This window comes from Nyctibius grandis, chromosome 2 (assembly GCF_013368605.1).
Source record: "Nyctibius grandis isolate bNycGra1 chromosome 2, bNycGra1.pri, whole genome shotgun sequence".
Classification (NCBI taxonomy): Eukaryota; Metazoa; Chordata; class Aves; order Nyctibiiformes; family Nyctibiidae; genus Nyctibius; species Nyctibius grandis.
In genome coordinates this window covers 109,222,525-109,249,377 of record NC_090659.1, presented here as the reverse complement: position 1 = coordinate 109,249,377, position 26,853 = coordinate 109,222,525, and the positions used below count along the sequence as shown (strand labels likewise).

Sequence of the window (26,853 nt, the reverse complement as noted above, 5' to 3'; positions counted from 1 at the left end):
CTGAACAGAAAAGTGACCTGAACAGCTCATTCATGTGGCTTCATATATGTTAAGTTGCAGGATTTCCACTCTACAGCATTTTTTTTTAAATATAAATAAAAATGCGGGTGGAAGGAACAAGCAAACCACCAGCCATGCACGGTGCACTGTACCACGGTTATCGGCAGGTCTCTCAGTGAATTGCAGTCAGACTGGGAGAGGGATAAGGAATGCTACAAAAAAATGTTTTACATGTTCTTTATTTAAGTGAAACGAGCAAGTAGAAGTAGAGGTTTCACATTCCTTTCTGCTATGCGAGTTTGTGCCTCTTACCCTGGTTAATACAGACAGTTACATTGCACCCTGCAGTTTTACACCCTCGAGAACCTAACACCGACGCCAAACAAGCTGGCATGGCGGGCAAGGGGTTACAGCACTCACAGTAAATACCGGAGGAGAAAGCCACGTCAAACAGTTCCTAAGGATCTTGCATTTTACATCTTACAGCTGGATCACTGCAGAATAAAATAATTACACCATCATAGACCCATCACAAACATTAACACAGGCACCAGGTATGAGAGAGTAAAAAAAAATGGACGACATCCCCAACTGACTCAAAGCTAATCACAGCGGCATGCTGTGGGTGTTACTTATGTCTGCGGAGACACACACTTAAATCACCTCCCAGAGTTCCTGATTGTCTTTTACTCCTGATAAGACTTCACAAGGAGCCACATGAGCAATACAGTAATCAGCACAATCATGAAGTTGAGGAAAAGTTCTTGTGTGGATCGCTCCATTTTTCGGGAGTTATCAGGGGAGAGCAGAGGTCAGCAGGGAGAGCAGAGGGAAAACTTCAGGGACTTGCTGGGAGTGTCCTTGAGCTCAACCTTCAGGTCACGGGCTCTTTTAGGGAAAAAGAAAAATATGTGAAGATCAGATGCACGAAGGTGGCAGGTTCAGCAGAGCTATTTATATTGGGGTAATAAATGTTATTTCAGTGGCTAGAAGTTAGTAAGCACTGGGGACACTAAAAAGTAAAAGCTGTCTCTGGCAGCTTATCACCTTCTTTGGTTTCCAGCATTTGACAAGAGGCGTTCTCAGTGTCACCCCAAAATACACCATGCAGGGGTAAGCAGTCCTTGGAAATTAGCCCTGCTTTGCACAAGCATTTTCAAATAAATATTGCCCAAGCCCCTTTTATTACTTTCAACAGATATGCATTGTAAATATACTACTGGTTAGACTGCTTTAAATTCTTATATTTGTTTGCATAGTTTAATTTTTTAAAGAAACTAGGTTCAAACTATTCTGTTATAAAGAAAGACTAATAAAACTGAATTATTTATGTTACCACTAAAAGTACAAGGAGAACCTTAGGTTAGACATTTTCATTTCTGAAGAACTTCATAAATTTTGTGAGTTAATTCTACAGATGAAATAGCATTTTGTCAAGCACCTTCTGACTTTCTTGCACTTTCAAGCTGCTCTAGATCTCTTACTTCAGAAATCCCATTCAAGTCGTATTTGAAAACTTTTCTGTTAGTTATTGTTTTTATTCACTTTATCACAGCAAGTTTTGAATTTTATATGTTCTTGGAGTTCACACGGAGAAATGAGAATAATTCATCATTAATGTCATGCACTAATCCCATCTGTATATCATATAAATAAAATTAAAAACCTTTAAACATATGAGACATAAGCTTTAGACAAAGGATTTCAGCCACACAACCAAAATCTTCGCAGAGAAGCCAGATTAGGCTGTAACATCTATGGTGCAAACAAGAGAAGCTCTGGGACCATACCCGAATGAAGACAGAGAGTTTAAATGGAAACTGCTTTAGTTTGCAGATTAAATATTAAAAGCCCAGTGCATGCAGTTAACAAATTCCTACATTCCCCAGTTGTTTTGCCAGCCTCCTATGTCCCTGGATAAGAGAAAATCTGACCTAATGAGTAAGCCAAGTTTTTTACCTTGAGGAGGTAAATGGAGCCCAGTGGTTCTGCCTCTGGACTTTGGGTCGCTGCAGGTATTATTTCCCTCTCAGCTTCTGCCTATCTCCCACTCAGTCTGGATGCTCCGTCCCTGTGTGGGAACTAAAGTAGGCTGAGGGAGGAGAGCAACAAGTGCATTGGCAACCCAGGTGCTGACATCACCCCCAAAATATTTATAAAGGGCTAAGCTGGGCTGCAGGGTTTGGTTAAGGCTGGTTATGCAGTGGGCTCTGCAGGCTGATTTGCTTCTTTTAGTTCTTCTGACGTGGTGCTGTGCTGAGAGCAGAGCTGTGCGTAGCCCTTGGGACTCAATGGGGTTTTACAAGAATTTCTTTTGGCCTGTTGGTCTCTTCATGCCCAACGTGGGGAAAAGAAAAGGAAAGAGCAAGCCCCTTGCACAAGTCTGTCTGCAGATTTCAGGATCTCTCAAGATCATTTCCAGTGTACGGAGCCCTGTCTACACAGTTACCTTCTCAAGTACAGTACAGCTATTGCTGTCCTATATAGCTATAGTCCCCACAGCTTCTTCAGTTCATATGCATTTAAAAGAAAGTGAATAGGAACAAAATATTCTTTGCATTTAAACACAGACTACTGAAATCCGGGTTCGTTTGCTGAATAGAAAAGTTTGGGAGTAAGAGGTCTGAAAAGCACAATCCATTGTTTTAAAGTGCCACTGACTCACCTGTGTGCTCTTCCCTCATCGATTTTTCAATGCTGATATTAATGCTCCATCTGCCTGAGCCTACAGAGAAGGATTTCTGCCACCCTGCGGCCTTTCTTCCCAGAAAGTACACTGCTCTGTGGCCTAGCTAGTGGTAATCCCCACATCAGCTTATCTCTGCCCAAGGCACTGCTAGAACTTGCTATATACGTGAACAAAAAGAAATGGCTATTTGTCTTTCAGGTGTACTGCTTTAAAGGAAACAAAATGCCATTTCCAGAGTGGGCTGGGCTGAAACCGGAGCAGACTCTGCCAGCCTTGCGCTGCCGTGGGTTCCCCCGCTCAGAGCCTGTGCTTCAGATGAATGATACGAGTATTTCCCCTGAAGTCAGAGGGGTCACTTCTGCAACTCGGTGCTGCCAGATGAGCATGAGGATCCTGATCAGGTTTAAGTGTGTAAGGCTATCCATAACGCTGGCCTTATTCTCACTGCCAAACACCACATGATATATAGTATGCAGATTATTTACTGATTCTGATGCCTTCTGTATTTATATTTGGACATGCTGGAAGATAGCGTAGCTCAGAGTATCCAAGCTTGCCATGACAGTCGCCCTCCATCAGCTCCCAGGTTTCACCCTTTGCAGCAGCGCCAGCACTCACATCACGGTGCGATGCTCCTGGTGAGGGAGGTTGTCTGGCTGGAAACCAACCCGATGAAAAACACAACAAAACAAATAGCTGTGGGTAACCATGGGGGTGGAGGGGAGGGTTGCTTGGGTTTTGCTGGATGATGCCCCTAAATAGTGTTCCCACACAATCACTGGAGGTAGGAAGGGGACCAGAACTGCAGAAATCTTAGGATCATAGAATCATAGAATGGTTTGGGTTGGAAGGGACCTTAAAGATCATCTAGTTCTAACCCCATTCCTTGGGGCATTGGCTTGACTGCCTTGCCACTGCTCTCCTAGACACCCAGGCAGCATGTTCACAAAAGCCAACATGCTGCGTGGGAGTCCTCTGCTAAAATACACAGATGAATGAGCAAAGGCTTAACCCATGCCTCATTCAGGAGTTAGATGCCTAAGTAGTTTTGCAGGATCCTATTGCAATGCACGCTCTTCTGGGCTGAGCCACCAAAGCCTGTCCTCTCAAGGAACACTTGGGCAAACCTGCCCCATACTTACAGGGGATTTGGGAAATCCAGATTCAAGATGCTCCCCCTCCACCCAAGGGAAGCAGGGTGTATATCTGCCATGAAACTGCCCTAGGCTATTCCTTTCCCCAGCATGCTCTGAAGGAGAAATCTCTGGATTTCTCATGCAATGGCTAATCCACTTCACCTTGAATCACATAAATCACCAGGAAAAGGGTGAAATATTTGAGGGTCATTGATCCTGATTATTAAATGTTGCACATCAGTGCCCAAAGGTTCCCCTTGGGCTGTGCATCTTGGAGATCTTGGGGTTTATTTTACTCTTTGCCAACAGAAAACTCAAAACATGTCTGTCTTTAACTGGAACCCCTCAGCTCTGGTCCCCAGACCTGTATCTGCACTTCCACACTGACAGGGAGCCCCTTCCTGCTCTGTCCCAGTTCACCTTCTTCAACTTGGACTTCATCCGTGACAGCTAGAAAACTTCCCTTCTTCGAAGTAGGGAAACAGTGCTATAAATGTCAGTAATCAGCCCACACAATAAACACCAGAGCTCCTGCATGCCCTTCTGTGCTGGTTTTGGCTGGGATAGAGTTCATTTTCTTCACAGTAGCTGGTATGGGGCAGTGTTTTGGATTTGTGCTGAAAACAGTCTTGATAATGCAGAGATGTTTTCGTTATTGCTGAGCAGTGCTTACACAGAGTCAATGCCTTTTCTGCTTCTCACCCCACCCCACCAAGGAGTAGGCTGGGGGTGCACAAGAAGCTGGGTGGGGACACAGTCGGGACAGCTGACCCCAACTGACCAAGGGGATGTCCCAGACCATATGGTGTTGTGCTCAGCATATAAAGCTGGGGAGGAGAAGAAGGAAGGGGGGAACGTTCAGAGTGATGGCGTTTGGCTTCCCAAGTAACCGTTTTGTGTGATGGAACCCTGCTTTCCTGGAGATGGCTGAACACCTGCCTGCCTATGGGAAGTGGTGAATGAATTCCTTGTTTTCCTTTGCTTGTGTGTGCGGCTTTTGCTTTACCTGTTAATCTGTCTTTGTCTCAATCCACGAGTTTTCTCACTTTTACCCTTCCAATTGTCTCCCCCATCCCAACCAGGGGGAATGAGCAAGCGGCTGTGCGGGGCTTAGTTGCCGGCTGAGGTTAAACCACGACACCTTCCTTTCTCTCTACGGGCACAGATGTTTCCCTCATTTTTGTGCTGAGGATCTTACAGGAGACCATGGAAGAGCATATAGCATCACAAGAATGCACTAGTAGACCAGAACAAAGGTTCACCTAATCCAACATACCAGCTGGTAGGGGAATCCAGGGGAAGGATGTAGAAACAGAGCAAATGTAACATGATCTTTGCTTGGCTATCCTCAAATTTCTGGGATTCAGCCTATTGGGGTTGCTAGATTGGGACTCAAAACAGGGTTGGGTTTTGGCTCCCTCTTACTCATACTGTCAGGGTGTCCCTTCAATACAAGGGTCTGTTCCTGCAACTGTGATGGCTCATTCCATGAATAGCTCTAGACCAAGCAACTTGTTCATAGTTCAGCTTCTCTGCACAACATCCCACATACTTTCAGCATTACAAAAATGAAATAGCAAACTCAAATATTCCATACAGCAGAGAAAGTAATTTTCATCAACCTATCAGCAATTTGAAGGCAGCTCATTCGCTAGAACTGAGACCAACAAGCTAAGAAATGCTTTTTGATTGACAGAGCTAGTCCCTAGTACCTTTAGAAGAGGCAAACTATGTTACATTTACTCTTGATGTCATCTGACAGAATATATATATATGCACACACATACAAAGACTTGTGAAAAAAAAAAAGACTCAGCACTGGGCAAGGGCTACGAATAAACACACCTGAGCTATGGAATGTACTTGGACATTAGCTGTAAATCCAACCAGAGTCTGACCGTCTGACTTCAATGTGCTGTAGATTAGAGTCTGCAGTTGCCAGAGGCTGAAACTTCTGACCAGCCCCAACAAACCATACTCCTCCTCCATACGAAGAACCCAAAGACCTTAAAGGCCATATCTTTAAAAGGATGCTTTATTTAACCAAGTGGTTTAATACTGATTAGGGAAGTAGAAAGAAGAGAAAGAGGAGAATGAACTAAATGGTTTTACTTTAAATGCTAACCCAGAGGTTTAGATACTATGCTGAATATTTTTTTCTTGTTGGCACTTTTATTCTTTCTTCTTTTTTCTGACAGATCTGGATGTTCTCAGCTTTCACATGGCCTGTGCCAAAGCTCCCTCTTCATGCCTCACATACTCAAACTTAAGGCTCTAGTCTATATTTAAAGTTGCTGTGACTATCTCAAGTTCTTCCCAGCCTACTAATCAAGTAGCACATAATCTTTCAAAGGCATTCTTACATAATTAGAGCAGATTGTGTTCATTTTTGCCCTCCTCATTACCTTTCTCACTAAGTGCAGTATATATATTTTTAGATCTGCTAATAATTGGTTCATTTTCAAATCGGCACCTACTCTCTAGTCTAATCATGAGTATCTTCTTAGAAGACCCACTTGAAGCACTGATGTCTTATCTTAGACACAGGTGGTTTTAGCCTTCTCTGTGAGTCAAGCCTTTTAGCCTTCTATTTTGAAAGCTAAATGGGTTGGCACTGTTGAGCTCCTTCCTCAATGCAAGGAATAGAACTCTTCATCCTCCAAAGCCAACAGTGCACAGTGTCCCTGCCCAGAGATGCCATGTATTATTCCTATGTAAAACTGCCTGTCCAGCAGATCAGGAGAGTCTGACAGACAGTTTGTATGATATTTACATTAGCATCAGTATGTCCTTTGGGTCTTACTAAAGTGTAAAACAAAACTGAAGGTCCCGAAATGGGCAGGGACATCAGATCAGCAGAAGCAAAGGAGAAATCAGTCACAAAAGTAGTTACTAACTGCATTTGCATATGCCTTACCATCTACAGCAAGCTAGATGCGTTGAACCAATCCTCAGATGCCACAGGCATCGTTTTTTCAAACCACAGCAAACTGTACCTCCATTTCCCCAGCAGGACCACTGGGATAGACACACATGGGACATGAAGATCTGGATTCAGGTCTGTTGTCCCTTGGGGCAGATGGGAAAAGGACTGCACAGCAATGGAGGCACAAAGTAGAGAGCCAACTGCCTGACACTGCTGGTCTTTCAGGTCTTAGGGAACTCCAGTGACAAAAAATGTAAGCACCTATGGATAGCATAGGTGCTGCCAGGATGAGATGGCAGCACAGTGAGGATCTTAAGAGCTTATATGCTGGGTGTGGAGAGCAGAAGTAGAACATCTTGCCCGTATCATTTGATGTTTGCTGCTTGCCAATCTTGTCCTTCTAGAAATCACTGAAAATATTGGTGAACGAGACTGCCAAATTTTAATGATCACAGCACTTTCTCTTACAATCTTTCATCCATGTTTAGCTTTGCTTCACACTGACTTGTTAGTGAGGCCAATCTTCAAAGGGAACATGATAGGGAATGAGTGGCAGGCAGGGAATCATCACTATTTTTCAGTGTCTGATGGGTGGGATTAATCTCTTCCAGTATCAGTATCACACTACAGCCAGTGGGGGGAGAGAGTCCCCCAACTGGCAATTTATTTGACCTAAAATAGACATTTACAGTTCTCTGGAAGGTATTTAGCTTTTTTATCTCCACAGTTATGTGAGATGAATATGACCAGAAAAGTCCAGGATAACAAGGAAAAATGTTTCAGAGTAGATTACAATAACCAAAGTATGGACCACAAGACACATGAACATTTATAATTGTTGCCAGGTCATAGACCCTTGTTCTCTGTCAGAGTTCATTTATTTTTAGACTTGTTCTTATGTTTTTATTAGGCTTATTTTATTGTTTTCATTTTTAGTTTTATTAATTTCAGATCTCTTTCCACAGCAAGCCTAGAGTCAGAAAATGCTCCTCTTATTTCTATACAACATTTTCAACTGGACAAAAGCTGCAGTACTATGAGCTAAACTACAAACCCGCATGGTAATGCAGTTAGACCAATAAAAGATCACGTGCAGCCCTGAACACAATGGGGAAAGAAGACAATGTGAAATTACTTCTAAGGCACCACAAATGAGAGGTAAGACAAGAAGGATAAAGAGACGGAGACCTCAGTTTTAGTCTTTTATAGCTTGCTATCTCCAAACTACCTTAAATGTCAGGTCAAGAGTGAAGAAAACAACAATTCACCTGCAGCAGCAGTGACCCAGTCACCCCAGGGATAATCAAGACAGTGAACAGCATTTAGGAGCTTAAATATCAGAGGTGAAATAATGCAGAAATGCTGTAGAAAGTTAGCCAAAATAGACACATTTTACATCTCAGCTCGTATGTGTTCCCACTTGTTCTGAATGGAGCTGAATTCTGGGACACAGCCTTCATCTTCCACTGGACTTTAAGGAAAGGCATTAAAAGGCAACTTATCCCAGTGATACTAAACATCAGATCTTGCAGTTAATGAGTTTCTCCTGGAAGATAACTAGAAGGTAGTAGGGGATTCACGGTTATGCGCTGGGATATGCTCTCACTGCACTCCCTTGTCTAGCCAGTATTGGCAGAAGCTATGGAGAGGTTTTTGAGCTTAACCGTCTGTAAAGATAATTTCAACAATCAGGGTCAAGGTCACAGAGATGCAGATTGCTGTGGCCACGCTCTTCCACAGTTAAAATGCTTAAATGTGCGGCTGGATGGAGCTGCAGTTTGGGCAGACAGAGCAGGCAGGTGTATAACAAATCCCGGAGACTATGAGTCCCTGCGCCAGCAACATCTTCAAGAGCAGAGCAGTCATGAGCTTGGCCACATCAGTAAAAGTTCCTTATTGCAATGGATGCCATTTCTGGGGTTTATGCTTGAACCAGCAGACTCCTGCCCACAGATACGAGGTGTTAAGGGAACAGAGAAAAAACTTAGACATCATTTGTTCGAAGAAAAAACAATCTGCAAACTAGTAGAGAAACACATGAAAGGGATTGATGGTAGAAGCAAAGAAGAACCCGTTCAAATCAGAAACACAGTCTTCCTTTGTTAACTCATTTCTGAGTGATGGAGGAAATTTCTACAGGTGGTGGAGCAAAAACTTTGGTGCAGCAGGGTCAGAGGCACAGGCAGAGAAGTGCAGCTTTTTGTACTCAGGCCTTGATGTTCAGTGCTCTTGCAAGACTGATAAGATGATACCCTTGTGGCTATCAGCATGTCAAAAGTCTCCAGCAAAGGGTCCAGCCATCCTGGAACAGGAATGGACACAAAGCAACAAGGGAGGCTGTGAACTTACAGCCTGGTAACTGGTTGTATAAGCAAAGAAGGGGTGCTTATCTCTGCAAAAAAAGGGTGAGTTACTGTAAAGTTATTTCTGAGTAGGAGTCTGGCCATGAGCTGCCACTGATATCAGGCAGGTTCTCCCCTTACTCTACCCCAGGGTGAGGTGTCTGTGTGCCCACAGCCTGGCTTACTTCTCTTACGTGAAAAGAAGTGAGTCTTTAATAAACTATGTCCTGGCACCATGTAGAAACACAATTTTTATCTCTGTGAACAACCATATCAGCACTACTGCTATGTGAGAAGCTTTCAGCTCTAACACATACAGCTGTCATACAAGTTCTTAACTCTGGAGTCATTTGTAAGGCAGCCTGTAAATATTCCCTGCAAGGAAGGTTTGCCTTTAGTTACTAGGTAGCCACCAGCTGTTGTGCCAACACACCCTGGTACTTTCAAACTACAATGTTTGTGAGGTTTTACAGGGCTATGGGCCAATGAACTTGTTTCTGAAAGCTCACAGCCCAGCTCCGCCACAACGTGCAAGCTGCACCGCTACTCGTGTGGATGCCCTTACCCCAGTGCAGTGCATGGTCCCTCCTTCTCTGTGGGACAAGATGCTTCATATATACCACAGAACAACAAACACCGATGCCATGGAGCAGGTGCTGCATTTCAAGAAAGCAGCACTATTTCTCCTCAGACAGATAATATCCTGCCCAAATCCTCATCACAAAGCTGTGGCAGTCACAGAGAAGTGTTAACCATTCCTGGTCAGCTATAAAGACCCGGAGGCGGGGTATGGCCCAGTGAGGTGGTGGGGGCTGTCCGGAAGGACAAGGACTATTGAAGAGAGAGTGCTGCAGTGGAGCAGCCAGTGCATACACCATCTGAAAGGAGTGGAGGGGGGCACTCTCTCTGTGTGCACCTGGAAAATGAATCCTTTGATAGCCCCACCTGAGTCCAATAAAGGAAAAACTCTGAAATTCTGGCTAAATCTTGGCCAAATTGGGCCCTCAAATACCTCTGGGAAGCCAAATAAGTGACAAATTCTGGGTGATGCTCTATCTGTTAGTACAAGGTTTCATTCCCTCCCATTCTCACCACTTTACAAATGCCAACAGCAAACTCTGACAAAATGGTGCAGCCTGATTCAAAAAAAAAAAAACACAGTGGGACATCACCCTCTCAGCTAGAAGATCATCAGGAAGTAAATACCAGCAGTGGGCAGTTTACATAGTCCAGCATCCACCGTAAGAAGACAGAGAGTCCATCCCTGGGAACATGGAAAGGAATCAGAGTCCTTCCCTGGGGACACTCAGAGCACCATGTGAACAGAACCAGCAAGCTGAAGCCATAGCCTGGAACCTGTCTGGGGATTAAAAAACAACAGGTAGGAAGCACCTGCCCTTTGTCTGGAATTAGGAAGCTCACAGGTGGATAGGAAGTAGCATACTTCCAAACAGGAACCACCAAAGGGAAGCATGGTGGTCTGCAAATAGGATGCATGGGGGTGAGCTCTGGGTCCAGCCCATGACTAGTAGACAGGAAATGACACTAAGCGGGGAATCTGTATCAGAACCAGGAATATTGTTGAATTTAAACCAAAAAAATGAAGCTTATCTCTATAAATGCTTCATAGCATGAGCCCTGGTATGAGTGTAGTTTAGCAGTCAACAATTAGATACTGTTTTTACAGTAGTTTTGAGTTTCTGGATGCTGTAGACAAGAACCCTCAGTTACTCAGGCGATGCTGGGGACAGGGGGAAGCCAAAAGGGCTGGAAGACCTAATGTTTTTGCAAGATTTAGGTGCGCTCTACAAATGTAAATGGGAGAAATGAATAGATAAACTGCCACTAAACAGTACCTAAAACATGGCTCTGCTGGCTCACCACACCCACACCAACCCTCTGCAGAGAGATGCTGACACTCACATTTCTGTTTTATTTATTGAGCCAAACACAAGGCCAGTATTAATTAGCCTCACTCTGTCAAGAAAAGCCACAATCCTCATCTTAAACCATTTTATTCCATGAACCAAAACCAAGTGAGAGACACCCCTCAGCACAAGCAGTATTGTTCCTATGGGTCTGAGGCAATTGGAGGAGCTCTGGCATGATTAACGCAGCATTTGTAGTGTGTATTTTTCCAATTGCCCACATCCAGCATTCCAAGGATAGGTTGAGCTGGGTTTGCATAACAGTACCAAGTAACCATAGTGACCCAAATAAGCCATTGATTCCTGAGAAAAGTATGAACTATAATAGCAAACACGTTCTTAATTTAAGTAGCCATGTTCTAATCAACTTTCCTTCCTACCCAGGTTTGCATGGTGCTGGTCAGCCCATGAAGGATTTCATCCTTCTCTCATTGAATTCAGGAGGAATCTTGCTATGGGTTTTAACCGGGGCCAGACTGAGCCCTAAGCACGTGGTGGCATTGCTTTGTGTTCCTTAGGACAAACAGAGCTAATATGGGCTGGAGTGACATGATGGGGAGGGAAGGCAGGAGCAGATCCCCACTCGGCACTGTTTCACCCTTCATCTTTGAGGTGTTTATACACAGCCAAAGAGAGTCAGGAGGTCTCTAACGACTTTCTAATCAAATCAGTCATTGACTCTGGGTTAGTGGAATGAAATATGAAATGAACCTTGGCTCAAGACAATGCAGACCAGAGTGTTGTATCTAACTAATGAAAATAAATTGGTATTCTTTGTCAGTGCCCTGTACTATTATGGAATAAATGAGAAGTCAGACATAGATACCCTCAACAATCCAGCAACCCCCTCCCCCTCCAGGACCCAGATCCTTGCTCCAGGCTACCAAACTCAGCTGAGCTTTAGCGACTGTCAGGATCTAACCCATAAAAAAAAAGTCTGAAGAACCAAATTGTGGACCAGCCCAAACCAGCACCCTCAGTCTGGGCTCCCCCAGCACTTCCTTCCTCTTGCTTGGTCAAATTCCACATCCATTGTAATTAGCCATTTGGAGGTTGCTCTCCCAATCTGTTTTGCTAGACATATGTTTGTCTGGGCTTTTTGCAAGAAGGTGTTAAGACTGAACAACAACTTTTAACAGGCCCATTGGCCAGTAGTGTATTGGGAGCAAAGTCTTTTAACCCTAGATAGCTACAACACTAAGGTCGAGCTTCCTCTTTTGTTTGTGATAAATATTCCTTGGCCTCTTCTTGTCTTAGTAATCACACTTGTGTATCACTGATGAACAGTTAAATCCACTTTTTGCTTTCTACAAAATCAATTAACACATCTCGGTATGAGCAGATGGAGGCTTCGTTACCTGAGGGATACAACTGCAGATAGATAGCAGCAAGTGAGCAGTACACAGACACCTACGTTTATGCCTACAGACTTGAGTGTGATATGGCTAAGGGAAAAAAACAAGGACATCCACTCCCTGCTCAGCTATCATATCTTTACTTGGGAGGATCATACCCTCTACTAACAGGTTATAACTCATTCCCTTCTCTGAAACAGGAAACTACTTGTTTTACCCTCCCAGGGCTTGATCAGGCAATCACTAATATCAAACCTGGGCACTAGCAGCTGTCAGCATGACTTTCTCCGGATCAGGCCACAGACATAATCCTGTAGCAGTGAACGGCAGACCCGCCAGCACTCAGTTGGTGTTTACGGCAGCCGGAGCCAGTGTTAGCCACTGTCCACTGTGCAAATGCTTGCACAGGTGCTTACAAGAGGCTCTGCTTGCAAGCGCTGTGTTGAAAGCATTGGCTGAATGCACTTCTGGCACCTGCTCCTCTGAAGTCTCTTCCAGTTCTTCTTGACTGGAAGAGGTGTTATCTGCCACCTTCCAGATCTTTGTGGACCACATGAGACACTTTCCAGGTAGGAGGTCTGGCTAAACTAGCAGCAAGCATGAATTCCTACTCCATCGTAACTCTTCCCTGTCAGAGAGGGTCAGGGACACAGGTCAGTAAACTCTTTGGCTTGGCTTGATAATAGTATCGAAATCGGTACTTTGCCCATAGGACCTAGCAACCATCTGACACCTAATCCACCGCTCAGGCTGAATGACATGACATTGACCTGTGTCAACCCTGGCTAAAAAAAGTATCTCTTAATCCAGCAGAAACAGCCAGGGAACCACGCTCCAACCCTCTGCAGAGCTCCTGTGGGGCTCGCTACACTTTTGGAGAGAAGTGTCAAACTGTGCCAGGTCAGACAAGAAACTTGTTATCTCAGGAAACATTAGAGGGATATGGCTTCACTATCTTGAGAGCTAAAGTTCAGTTTTTTCACTTTGATACACTGGCAGGGGTTGATGTTGTTGATGATTACCTGGGCAATGAGGGCACACGAACCTTGCTAGTTCGTGTTGTTTTCTATGTGCAGTCCTCCTTGTAATAACAAATGGCTGGTTCTGTGCCAATTATTTTCTGAGGTTTGCCAGCACGTGGCTTGGGTATGGCCGGCCTGAGAGAAGGGGAGGTGCTGGGGAAACGTCAGCCAAGGAGCAATGGAGAAGTGTGTGTGTGTATGTGTATAGAAGGGGGGGTAGGATGCGAGGGATAGTCTGAGCCAAGGAGCTTGCTTGTTTCCCCCCAGAGGCATGGCTGTGCACACCCTTGCCTGCCTACTCTCTCCAAAGGCATTTGACTTGGAAGAAAAAGAAGGTCTTGCCCTGGCAGTGCCCTAAGAAAGAGAGTGCATTAAACCTGGTTGCAAGGAAAAATGGCCAAGCAGAAGCCTGTTCAAATTCAGGGAAACTGGTGACAGGCAAGTCACAGTGTCTTAGAAAATGGTGATGGGCCCAAAGTACTTACAAAGAGGTTAGTAGCACTCAGGAACCATATCCAGCAAGAACAGGGGTGAACATGTATGGAGACAGATGCAGGGAACAGAGCTTTCTGCATCTGGCCACAAATATTTTTGAACAGGATTGACCCCACCTCAGTTTTCACTTGGTCAGCAGTGGTACCTAAAATGGGATTTACTGTTGTGTCTGGCCAGGGTTAGTACTTCTAACCAGGCAAAACAGAGCCAGTTTGGAAATGCATGCAATTTGGGGCAGAAAACTGCAAATAAAAACACTGTTGTGTAAATAACTGTTTTTTACCAACTAATCTCAAATAACTGAATCATAAAATGGTTTGGGTTGGAAGGGACCTTAAAGACCACCTAGTTCCAACCCCCCTGCCATGGGCAGGGACACCTTCCACTAGACCAGGTCGCTCAAAGCCCCATCCAACCTGGCCTTGAACACTGCCAGGGAGGGGGCATCAAGACTCAGTGCCCACCAGCTCTGCACTTCTGCCAGACTCACTGCTTTATATTTTCTATTCCCTTTATATTGTGTTTGATTCAGACATTTCAAGATTCCCATCCCAAGTTAGCAGGTTGCACATGACACAAAGAGCGAAGGAAAAGATACATTGTATTATTCGATCTCAGTCCCACCAGGCTTAGCATAAAACCAGAAGTATCTCCTGTAGGAGCCAAGCCTTTGGCTGTGTCATGATCTAATCATTTTGGACTGACGTGACAGCCCAGCTGCTTCTCTGATTCCTTTGGCAGGAGGTCTTACTCCCATAGCATGGGTTCACAACATCAGCTCGGTTTTAGCATCATTTTTAGGACAAAGCATGGATTGCTACACCTGACCTTTATCTTCCCACATGGGTAGGTGCAAATCCTCATTTACTGGCTTGCTGAAACTTTAGCTAAGCTCCAGTTTAAAAAAAAAAAAAACAAAAGTGGGACAGGATTTGCCTGCCCATAAATTTGTCAGGCCTGTGTCTCTGCTGCTGCTTCTCTTTTCACAAAACCCTCAGGCACACAGGGAGGAGTGGAGGGGTCTGATCCCCCTGAGACCCCAGGGATCTTCCTGCTGATCTTCCAGACAGGTGGGGAAGAAGCTGCATCCCGTAGTCTGAGGGGGATGAAGAAAGACTACAAGGCCCTAGGACGGTTGGTGAAAGAGTCTGGGGTACAAGTTGTTTTCTCCTCCCTCCTTCCATTTTCAGGTGATGACGTGGGATGGAATAGTAGGATTCTCTCTATAAATGCCTGGCTACGAGACTGGTGCTACAGGCAGGGCTTTGGGTTCTTTGATAATGGCTGGCTTTATAAGACACCACGCATGACGGTAATACATGGGAAAGGTTTATGTCGTAGGGGCAAAAGGGTTCTGGGACAGGAATTAGCAGGGCTCATTCGGAGAGCTTTAAACTAGATTCGAAGGGGGATGGGGTAGTAGGCGGGCTTGCACCACTGGGGCAACGCTCTAGTGTTGAGGTAGACCAGGAGGCCTCCCATCCCCCTGGGGTGAAATCGGTGTGCTCAGCTCGCTCCCTGAAATGCCTGTACACCAATGCACGCAGCATGGGGAATAAACAGGAGGAGTTGGAAATCCGTGTTCAGTCAGGGGGCTATGATCTAGTGGCAATTACAGAGACTTGGTGGGACACCTCGCATGACTGGAATGTGGTCATGGATGGCTATGTCCTGTTCAGGAAAGACAGGCCAGTAAGGAGAGGTGGTGGAGTTGCTCTTTATGTGAGTGAGCAGCTAGAATGTATTGAGTTCTGTCCAGGGGCGGATCAGGAGCGAGTTGAGAGTTTGTGGGTGCGAATTAAGGGGCAGGCTGGCAGGGGTGATACTGTTGTGGGTGTCTATTACAGGCCACCGGATCAGGATGAGGAGGGTGATGAGGCCTTCTACAGGCAGCTGAGAGCAGTCTCGCAATTACAGGGCCTGGTTGTCATGGGGGATTTCAACTACCCTGATATTTGCTGGGAGGCCTACTCAGCCAGCCATCCTCAGTCCAGGAGGTTCCTCCAGTGCATTGATGACAACTTTCTGATGCAAATGGTGGATGAGCCAACTAGGAGAGGAGCGCTGCTGGATCTTATCCTCACTAACAAGGAGGGTCTGGTTGAAGCGGTGAAGGTTGAGGGCAGCCTTGGTTGTATTGACCATGAGATGGTAGAGTTCAGGATCTCATGTGTCAGGAACAGAATAGCTAGCAGAATCACAACCCTGGACTTCAGGAGTGCGAACTTTGGCCTTTTCAAGAAATTGCTAGGGGAAATCCCATGGGACAGGGTACTAGAAGGTAAGGGGGCCCAAGATAGTTGGTTAGCATTCAAGGACTGCTTCTTCCGAGCTCAAGATCAGAGCATCCCAGCAGGTAGGAAGTCAAGGAAGAGTACCAGGAGACCTGCATGGTTAAACAGGGAACTGCTGGGCAAACTCAAGTGGAAGAAGAGGGTGTACAGATCGTGGAAGGAGGGGCTGGCCACTTGGGAGGAATATAAGTCTGTTGTCAGAGGATTTAGGGAGGCAACTAGGAAAGCTAAGGCCTCCTTGGAATTAAACCTTGCAAGAGAGGTCAAGGACAACAGAAAGGGCTTCTTCAAATACATTGCAGGTAAAGCCAACACTAGAGGCAATGTAGGCCCACAGATGAATGAGGTGGGGGCCCTGGAGACAGAGGATAAAAAGAAGGGGGAGTTACTGAATGCCTTCTTTGCCTCTGTCTATACTGCTGGAGGCTGTCCTGAGGAGCCCCGGACCCCTGAGGCCCCAGAAGAAGTCAGGATAGAGGAGGAATCTGTCTTGGTTGATGAGGGCTGGGTCAGGGACCAATTAAGCAACCTGGACGTCCATAAATCCATGGGCCCTGATGGGATGCACCCGCGGGTGCTGAGGGAGCTGGCGGAAGTCATTGCTAGGCCACTCTCCATCATCTTTGCTAAGTCGTGGGCAACGGGAGAGGTGCCTGAGGACTGGAGGAAAGCGAATGTCACTCCAGTCTTCAAAAAGGGCAAGAAGGAGGACCCGGGTAACTATAGACCAGTCAGCCTCACCTCCATCCCCGGAAAGGTGATGGAACAACTTGTCCTTGGTGCTGTCTCTAGGCATATCAAGGATAGGGGGATCATTAGGGGCACTCAGCATGGCTTCACCAAGGGGAAGTCATGCTTAACCAACTTGATAGCCTTTTATGAGGACGTAACCCAGTGGATAGATGATGGTAAAGCTGTGGATGTGGTCTATCTCGATTTCAGTAAAGCGTTTGACACGGTCTCCCACAGCATCCTCGCAGCTAAACTGAGGAAGTGTGGTCTGGATGATCGGGTAGTGAGGTGGATTGTGAACTGGCTGAAGGAAAGAAGCCAGAGAGTGGTGGTCAATGGGACAGAGTCCAGTTGGAGGCCTGTGTCTAGCGGAGTCCCTCAGGGGTCGGTACTGGGACCAGCACTATTCAATATATTCATTAATGACTTGGATGAGGGAATAGAGTGCACTGTCAGCAAGTTCGCTGATGACACAAAACTGGGAGGAGTGGCTGACACAACGGAAGGCTGCGCAGCCATTCAGAGAGACCTGGACAGGCTGGAGAGTTGGGCGGGGAGAAACTTAATGAAATATAACAAGGGCAAGTGTAGAGTCCTGCATCTGGGCAAGAATAACCCCATGTACCAGTACAAGTTGGGGACAGACCTGTTGGAGAGCAGCGTAGGGGAAAGGGACCTGGGGGTCCTAGTAGACAGCAGGATGACCATGAGCCAGCAGTGTGCCCTTGTGGCCAAGAAGGCCAATGGCATCCTGGGGTGGATTAGAAGGGGCGTGGTTAGCAGGTCAAGAGAGGTTCTCCTCCCCCTCTACTCTGCCCTGGTGAGGCCACATCTGGAATATTGTGTCCAGTTCTGGGCCCCTCAGTTCAAGAAGGACAGGGAACTGCTAGAGAGAGTCCAGCGCAGAGCCACGAAGATGATTAAGGGGGTGGAACATCTCCCTTATGAGGAGAGGCTGAGGGAGCTGGGTCTCTTTAGCTTGGAGAAGAGGAGACTGAGGGGTGACCCCATTAATGTTTATAAATATGTAAAGGGCAAGTGTCATGAGGATGGAGCCAGGCTCTTCTCAGTGACATCCCTTGACAGGACAAGGGGCAATGGGTGCAAGCTGGAACACAGGAGGTTCCGCATAAATATGAGGAAAAACTTCTTTACGGTGAGGGTGACCGAACACTGGAACAGGCTGCCCAGAGAGGTTGTGGAGTCTCCTTCTCTGGAGACATTCAAAACCCGCCTGGACGCGTTCCTGTGTGATATGGTCTAGGTAATCCTGCTCCGGCAGGGGGATGGGACTAGATGATCTTTCGAGGTCCCTTCCAATCCCTAACATTCTGTGATTCTGTGATTCTGTAATTCTGTGATTTCTGTGCTCCCCACTAGTCCCAGAGGTCATATCCATACCAGTTAAAAAACAGAAGTAACACACCCAGGACCCACATTTGGCCGAGCCCCATAGGTGCTGTATCAGACTGTGCTCATGCACAGCTCGAGGAAGTGTGACACCAGGACCCTTCACCGGAGGCAGTTTGGAGGTGATCGCCCCATTTTAAGAGCGAAGAGAGCTTAGCCACATGCATGACAGCTGGGCCATGCCTCCTGCTCTCAGGGCAAAGGACTGCCCCTGCCCTGTTTTATTTAGCAGCACAGACACGGCCATGCAGGACTAACACCGTGCCAGGCTGGTCAGCCTCAGCGTAGCCTGACCTGCCCTCGCTCCTGTTTCCTGCCCAGTTCTTCAGGTCTCCTCCCCTGGTAGACCTCATTGGACCTTTATTTGGGTGCTTCCAGGTTGAGGTATAAAGCAAAGCATGAAATAGTGCCCAGGAGAGCAGCAGCAGCCCTGCACACTGGAGATGCAGGAGAGGGGCAGGGTTGGGGTAGCCACAGCGGCACAGCAGAGAATGGGACTCCCGGCAGAGGGACCCGTGCTATTAACGGTGCCGCAGGGGAACAGCTGTTCCACTTATGGTCCATGAAATATTTACAAAATAAACTTCTGGAATGTGCTAAGGACATTTAATAGGATGTCACCCCCTGAGATTAATGAAGCACTAGAACCATACAGTCACAGTCCTGCAGCAAAGAGTGGCTCTTAAGGAAAGCCACCACTGTCCTCGTCTGCTTTGATTTGTAGTATGTAGGCACATAGTCAAGAATCCCATTGTGCCAAGCACCATTCAGACACAGGATTAGCAGTGGACACATGTGCAGACCTGGCTTTTGTACATCTATGCAGGCTACAAGAGCATACCCTCTTCCTAAGCTGGACTGTGGATTTGTCCAGCCTTCCACACTATGTTGCTGTTTAATATCCACTTCCCAGGGCAAGCAGAGAAGAGACTCACGGCAGGGGCAGCCGGAGCAGCACAAGATGGAGCATTGGAACAGGCTGCCCAGGGAAGGGGTTGAGTCACCATCCCTGGACGTATTTAAAAGATGTGTAGATGTGGTGCTTAGGGACATGGTTTAGTGGTGGACTTGGCAGTTCTGGGTTAATGGTTGGACTTGATGATCTTAAAGGTCCTTTCCAACCAAAACCATTCTGTGATTCTATGATTCTGTGTCACGACTCTGGCATCCTCATGGCCTGTGTTGCTGCGGTTCATGACAGGCAAAAAGCACCACTGGGCTGAGCACAGACAGAGCATCGCACCAATGCCAGCGCTCACACTGCTGACACACCACCCCAACAGAGGAAGGTGTTCAGTAATTCAAATGTGGTTGCAGTGCCCTTTGGAAGCAGCATGCAAACGGGACCCTGGGGAATTGCCCAGTACCCGAGAAGCCTATGTTATGATTTCATGGTGATGTAAAAGTCAAAACCTAGTTAGGCAAGTTCAGGCAGCCAAAATATGGGAATTTTATGGCATTTTCCTACTTGCAATGTAGATACACTAATCAATGTGTATCCGAGGAGGCAAATCATTAATAGCTCCTCACCTAATTTCAAGTGTTTTTAAAGGGTAGCATGTTATACAGGTGGAAATTTGTGCTAGGAGGCACGCAAATACTGCACCACAGGAATATCCTGGCTTCTGCCACAGAAAGCTAGTGCATGCAGAGTGACAACTGCTACTTTGTGAACCAAAAAGCCAATTCCCACCAGCCGTTCAGCCTAGCTAGTACATTACAACCTAAAACCAGCTTGGCGGCAGTAAGAGGAGGCAGGTCCATGAGCTTGCATGGCTTTCACCTGGCTATGGTACATCCCATGTTCCCTTATTTTGCATAATCCGAGCCTCCAGAAAATGTCAGGAGTATTAAATTGGCTGCACTTGGGTTTGGATGCACCATTTTCCATTAGGAACATTCTCTTCAAACTTTTTTTCCACACTGTTTTATTTTGCTAAAAACCGTTTGAGCTAAGAAAGCCCTGGAGAAAATCACTGACACCTTGAGTGAGATTTTTAAATGTCTCTTCTCCCATCTCCCTCTTGGTAGGACTGGGAAGGAATTATTCACCGTTTATTTCTCACTACCTTTCCTAAGAACTGTTCGCTGAGGTGATGAACATTTACATGAATTCATCTGATCTGTAAGTACTGTACTGTTTCTTAGTTTTGCTATAATATATTCATGGGCAAATGTGAAAATTTCAGTAGAGAAGCAGTTAATGTTTACCGCAAATTGTAGCTGCAGTGTGCTCAGGGAGAAACAGCACAGCTGGCAAAATAACCTCCCTCTAGGGCCTGATTTAAACCCCAGGAAAGCCAGAGAGGCTCTTTCATGCTTTTTAGTTCAAGCAATGCTTATTCTGTCCATCTCTTGGACTTCTTATACTCTTATAAAAATTGAATGCACCTGCAGGCCAAGACATAGCAAAAAATGGAAAATATTTTCAGGTCTACTTATTTCATTCGGACAAAAATCTTTGAAATAGGGTGTTGGATGCTTTACTGCAAAGAGACAGAAAGGAAAGCTTGGAACAACTACTTCTAAAAAAAAGATTTTTTTCATTCAAAAGACTGTTATTTGTTTACTTTATATACAGCAAGTTCTTTTCTTTGAATTTCAAAGCTTCTGACTATCACTAAAGACCAAGCTATAATTTTTCCATTTTATAAATGGCATACTGGAAAGCTGTTTGCTATAAATAGTTCATGGACCGTGGAACTGTTGCATTGACTCTTCTTTATTCCTAGATAATTCCAGAGGAGGTGGGGGGGGAAGATGAGAAAGACATATACAGAAAATCAGCGTGATATTTTGTTTGCTCACCTGGCTGTATGATTAAGTCTTAGGGCTATACAGCCAAAGAACATCTTCAGCCTAATGAGGCCAATCTGTCTGAGATCCCCCAGCGGTCTGTGGAGAGTGACGTCTAACTCAGCCTCTTTGGAACCCCCTCCACAGGGTCTCAGCCGATGCAGGCCACTGTGGACAGGGAGGTGGTGGGCAGAGGGGTGGTGCTAGGGCAGATGGTTGCCTTGGTATCAGTCATCCCTCATTGGGAGGGTCTAGCCTGCAGCCCCTTGAGAATGGAGAGAGGGTTTCTTGAGTGTGCCTTGTGGGCTCTGGTGCCTGCCTGAGCCGTTCGCAGGGGCACGAGGCTCCCCGCTTGCCTGGCACTTACTTTCGAGGAAGTAAGAATCTTGCTGCAATTTGGCTCTACGCGGGTCTGGGAAAGTTTTGGGGAAGTCTGCAGAGGCCAGAAAAGCCAAGAAGAAATTCCTGAGAGTGCTGAAGGGCTGGGGCACCTTTTCCTTAATGCAGCTGGAGTTCTCCAACTTTCATAAGCCATCTGCTTCAGTCTCAGGTGGAGATGACTAGAAAAAGGGCATCTGTGTGGGTACGTATAAGCCCAAGACATTAAAATTTCTGACTGCATTAGTCCAAAGAAATAGACAAGTAGCTTTTCTTGCAATTCTTAGAGATGGAAAAGAACCTGAAGGAATATTTTCATGCACTGGACACCATTAAGGACACCAAAATAGCCCTCAGCTGCCTGTTATAAGCATTTTATTCCAAAACAAACTTGCTCCCTGAGCACAGAAAGACCACAGCCATGGAGCGAGATGCTCGCAGCAAGGAGGGGAGGAGGTCTAGATATGAAGCCTGGGAGTTCATGCAGGATTCACACTAACCCCTTTGTTGTGGCTGAAATAAATTTGCTTAAAAATTGCAATCCAAAGCCAGCAGGAATCAATCTCCCTTGTTAAAGTTGTATGTTACAAAATATTTGTATCGTGTGTATACTTTATGTACTGTAAATTTCTTCTGTAACAACCTAATAAATCTTTTTTTAAAAGTCTATTTCAAAATTATGTTTTTAAAAAGAAACACACCATCCACAAATTCCCTGTCCTTGCTCTACGTGGCAACTTTTATTTCCCTATTATATTGGTACTTTGGCTTTTTAATGTTTGTGGATTTGGGTCTTCTACCAGAGCTTCAGAGCTTGTCATAGGCTGTGGGTAGATAATTTGAAGCCCTTGGTGTTTTCAGAGAGGTAAAGGATAGATTCCGATAATTTATAGAGGGATGAAAGCTAATCTTCATAGACACAGAATTCCAGGGAGAGTTTGGCTTTTCAATCATTAGTCCTTGCTAGAGCAGCATTTAAAGTATTCTTTACAGCTTGCAGTTATATATATTCACACCAGCCCTGTTCCAACATAGGCTTGAGGCTTGGTAGGTTTCCCAGATCATTGTTTTACGGTCTCAAACAACCGAGGTAAAACACAGAGCTGGAGCCTGCTGTCAACATGGCTGGGGCAGCGTCAGGATGCCACTGCCATGGAGTCTGGGGCTCTGAAGTTCCCCCTGCAGCCATCCATGGCATGTGCATCCATCCCTGTCACAGGACACCTGTCAGCTCTTGCTTCAAAATCTCATTAAGGTACAGCTGGGCATTATCTGATCCTAGAAGACTTGTTTGAATGAAATATTTCGACAGCGAGGATCCTGCAGTATAACATTTCAGCTAAAGTTTGGTGCCCTTACTCTTCCAGGCATGCAAAGCAAGAGAATGCATCAAGAAGGATTAGAAGGATTAGATGACTCTTCCTGAGGGGACTGGTTAAATAATCTGCTGTCACGTTCAGGTGAAGAAAGCCCTTGTTTGGCTAGCAAGAGGTAACCCCAAAATGGATGCAGCTGATGAAATCGGATTAAACAACAAAGAATAACCCTGTAAGTGATCTAGGCCTGAAAAAACATCTCTTTGCATAGAAGCAAAAGTGTCTTAAGACATTTTAAAAGTGCCTTAATTATTCAGTGGAAGGAATGTGGATGTGCAACTCGCTGGGTGCTTGCAGTCAAGCCAACACTAACAATTGCATTTAAATGTCCCACAGGAGGGCACTTTCCCTGGAGTGTCTTCTGAGAGCTGCACACCTATTTGAAGTTGGAGGAGCTGGGACAAGAGAAGGAAAGTTCAACAGTACCAGTGGCTTTTAGATCCCAACCTCTTTTCTAACTAGTGGCAAAAGATTAATAATAAAATAAGTGTAAAACTCTGAGGGGTGGCCATTCCATGCACCCGCAGCCTGGTTGGGTGCCAAAATACCCAGAGGCGAGGAGCCACTCTGCGGCATCCCATCAAGTGTGTAAGCTCATGCTTAGTTGTACATCATCAGTCAGCTGCTGGTTTCAGAATAGCACTTCTCACTTAAGAGTTGAATGCACTTGAGAAGCTTTGCTAAATCAGGCCATAGGCAAATTGTCATGCAGAAATGTTATATTCAAATAGTGACCTTGTTCATGAAAAGATGGATCTAGTCTTATTCTAGACATTTGAGATTTTGCCACTGACCAATAGAGGGGCTCTCTGAAGTCCAAGAAATATCAGGAAAATGGAAATACAACTAAAGTGTAACCAGTTTCAACATTTTAACAGATCTTTCCATTTCATTAGCCAGAAACTGAGTGTGTAGGCACTACATGAAATGGTAATGACGAGTACATAACCCTTGTTCTATGTGTAGCAGAGTGGTACTATGCAGCGTGGTCCCCAGAGCCAAAGAGAGGGAGCATGACCCTGTGTCCCACGTCCCACATCTGTCTAGTGCCACGTCAGATATTTAGCCAAGCCAGGTCAAGGACACTTCATTACCCGTTTACTGTCCTGACCTCCCTCCACTCCCTACCATCCCATGAGCCTTGAATGCCTTGTTTTACAGTGCTGGGTGAAAAATGTCCCCCACAAGCAGCGTTGGGAGATGCAAGCCTGGTCTTCCCTAGGCTGAGGGAACTGAATCCAAGTCTTTCATCTCCCAAAGAAATGCTGTAGTCACTTCTCATTACACTCCAGGCAGATGGCTGCACAGCAACCACCAGTGTCACCACTGAATTTAGTGAGGACCCTGCTCCGGCATGTGTGGGACACAGGTGCAGAGACCAGCATATGGGCCCCAAGGGAACCAGGTGGGAGCTCTGGAGACCTCCAAGCAAGATGCGGTACCAACCCACGCTCCCTGTTCAGACCCCTGGAGCCAAACATGGTGCGCAGTCAGTGCAGGCTATGTGTAGGCACTTACCGTTGCATGACTTGGCTGGTTTGGAGGGACACCTTGGGTCTGCGGTGACTCAGTTCTGTCTCAGTCCCTCTTCGGATCCCAATGATCATTACCACAGCTAGCCTGCCCGGGTTAGTTTTGGGATCACTGACCCTTCACACAGTGACACAGGCCCACAGGCCTTCAATGTCATTCTTTGTTCAGAGAGTCTCATTCTGGCAGTGGGTCAGTAAAGGAAGCTGTTGCCATTTGGACCACTGCTTTGCCTGTTGTGGCATTGGTACCTGCTGGAAACCCCCAGGAGGATGTCAGAAGTCAATCAAAGGGCTCTCTCTGGGGGCAAAGTGCTCCAGAAAGGCTTACAGAGAAAAGGCTCCCAGGAGTCCCAACTGAGCCTCAAAAGTCCTTCAGCCAGGCTGGCCTTGCCAGAAGCAGGAGGTTGAACTTGCTACCAAAAAAGTCTGATCATGGTTTCTAATTGATTAAACTCCTGCTAAGTTTTTTGCTAATCTAGACCTTTGGATTCTATTTTTTTAGATCACTGTGATGTCTACTTCTGCATCATCTTCTTTAATACTTCAGTTATAGAACTGCGTGTTCTTGCAGATGGAGTATTAGTTGTGTTTTTTCATATCAGTATGTTGTAGCCAAAACAGGGGCCTGGCACCTATAGAAGTTCACTAATCAGAATATCATCTATATTAACTTGCCTTCAACCTGGACACTAAAATAGTGTCATTAACAACAGCATGCAAGTATTTTGTAAGACTGTGATGGCATAGCCAGGCACAATTTTTCAAAAGTATGTAAGCAAAGTGATCACCAAAGGGGCAAAGACAGCTGTAGTTGCACATCGGAGGCATCCAAGTAACAAAAGTTGCCAGAGAGAGGACAAGAGAAGTGCAAGGGCCCAGGAGTAGGTGGGACAAGAAGGACTGATGGCAAGACAAAATAAAATAAGGTAAGGTCACCATGAGCCAGCAATGTGCACTTGCAGCCCAGAAGGCCAACCGTATCCTGGGCTGCATCAAAAGAACTGTGGCCAGCAGGTTGAGGGAGGTGATTCTGCCTCTCTACTCCGCTCTTGTGAGACCCCACCTGCAGTACTGCGTCCAGCTCTGGAGGCCCAACATACGAACCCCAACATGGAGCTGTTGGAGCAAGTCCAGAGGAGGGCCACGAAGATGATGAGAGGGCTGGAGCACCTCTCCTATGAAGACAGGCTGAGAGAGTTGGGGCTCTTCAGCCTGGAGAAGAGAAGGCTCCAGGGAGACCTCATAGCAGTCTTCCAGTACCTGAAGGGGGCCTACAGGAAAGCGGGAGAGGGACTTTTTACAAGGGCAAGTAGTGACAGGACGAGAGGCAACGTTTTTGAACTGAAAGAGGGTAGATTTAGATTAGATATTAGGAAGAAACTCTTGACTGTGAGGGCGGTGAGACACTGGAACAGGTTGCCCAGAGAAGCTGTGGATGCCCCCTCCCTGGCAGTGTTCAAGGCCAGGTTGGATGGGGCTTTGAGCGACCTGGTCTAGTGGAAAGGTGTCCCTGCCTGTGGCAGGGGGGTTGGAACTAGATGATCTTTAAGTTCCCTTCCAACCCAAACCATTCTATGATTCTATGCTAAGTGGTATCAGGAGCAGAGGAGACCTTCTGCCCCTTTTTGGAGGGGGGCAGTAGCATGAAAACGTTAGGCATAAACAAGGAAAATCAGAGAAGAAAGACCCCTTGGGCTCTGACTTCTCTTACAGATGAGCTCTCAGAGCTGATGACCAGGGACCTCGGTGATTATGAACAACCAAGTCTGCAGCAGGCAGTGCAAACTGTTAGCTCCACAGTACTGTGTACTCACAGCTAATTTAGAGTATGACTGTTAGGGACTGAGAGTTCTCTGTGTAGTGACAATGCTTATATTGTGTAAAAATTGCCCATTAGCAAGTGTGTTGCTAATGAATGAATTTAGCAGACAATTTAGTTTTAAAGTTGGTATGATATGCCAGTCTTCTCAACACCTCCATCAGTGGTCTCTAGTAGCCTAGTTGATAGAATGAATGATATATTCAGTTACACAGGCAAGACCTACCCAAGCTGCAACCGTATCTTGTGTCAGCTATATATAAGTACAATTTCATTCCCATATTGAAAGCCACAGTATAGCCAATGGCTACTCATGAACTTAACAGTGGTATTATTGCTGCCGTTTGATTTAGGACCTGGAAAGCAGAACATTCACTCGAAAGGTGAAACACAAATTGCTGGGGCAGGAGGTCATTTGCCTGATGGTTTTGCACTTCAGGAGTCCTATTTTCAAGCTCTTTTAACAACAGTAGATGCACATTCACTTTTCAGTTAAAGTGGAGTATTCTTGTTTGCTAGGATGCTTCCAGGCACTGGACTTGCAAGGAGGAATTCAAAGATACTGTGAAAATCATTATAAATCACAAGACTTGGCAAGTCTATCTCAGTTAAAAACACAAGTT

The 26,853-nt window shown here is 45.8% G+C and overlaps 1 protein-coding gene across 2 annotated transcripts; it reads right to left on the bottom strand.

Moving 5' to 3' along the window:
• Positions 1 to 223: 223 nt before the first annotated feature.
• On the bottom strand, positions 224 to 2,680 carry SLN (sarcolipin). 2 transcript variants are annotated; one of them, XR_011050316.1, is made up of 3 exons: positions 2,666 to 2,680; positions 1,960 to 2,092; positions 791 to 888 (listed from the first exon to the last, which is right to left on the bottom strand). XR_011050316.1 is itself a non-coding variant. In XM_068425370.1 (2 exons), the coding sequence occupies exon 2, from the start codon at positions 780 to 782 to the stop codon at positions 687 to 689; it is 96 nt and encodes a 31-aa protein (XP_068281471.1). In that variant the 5' UTR covers positions 783 to 888; positions 1,960 to 2,096; the 3' UTR covers positions 224 to 686. The 2 variants fall into 2 exon arrangements, 1 of the variants encoding a protein (XP_068281471.1); XM_068425370.1 differs by lacking the exon at positions 2,666 to 2,680 and having other exon boundaries at positions 224 to 888; positions 1,960 to 2,096.
• Positions 2,681 to 26,853: the final 24,173 nt, after the last annotated feature.

Excerpts from the sequence above, each read along its gene's own strand:
- SLN (XM_068425370.1), bottom strand. The coding sequence starts at position 782 with ATGGAGCGATCCACACAAGAACTTTTCCTCAACTTCATGATTGTGCTG.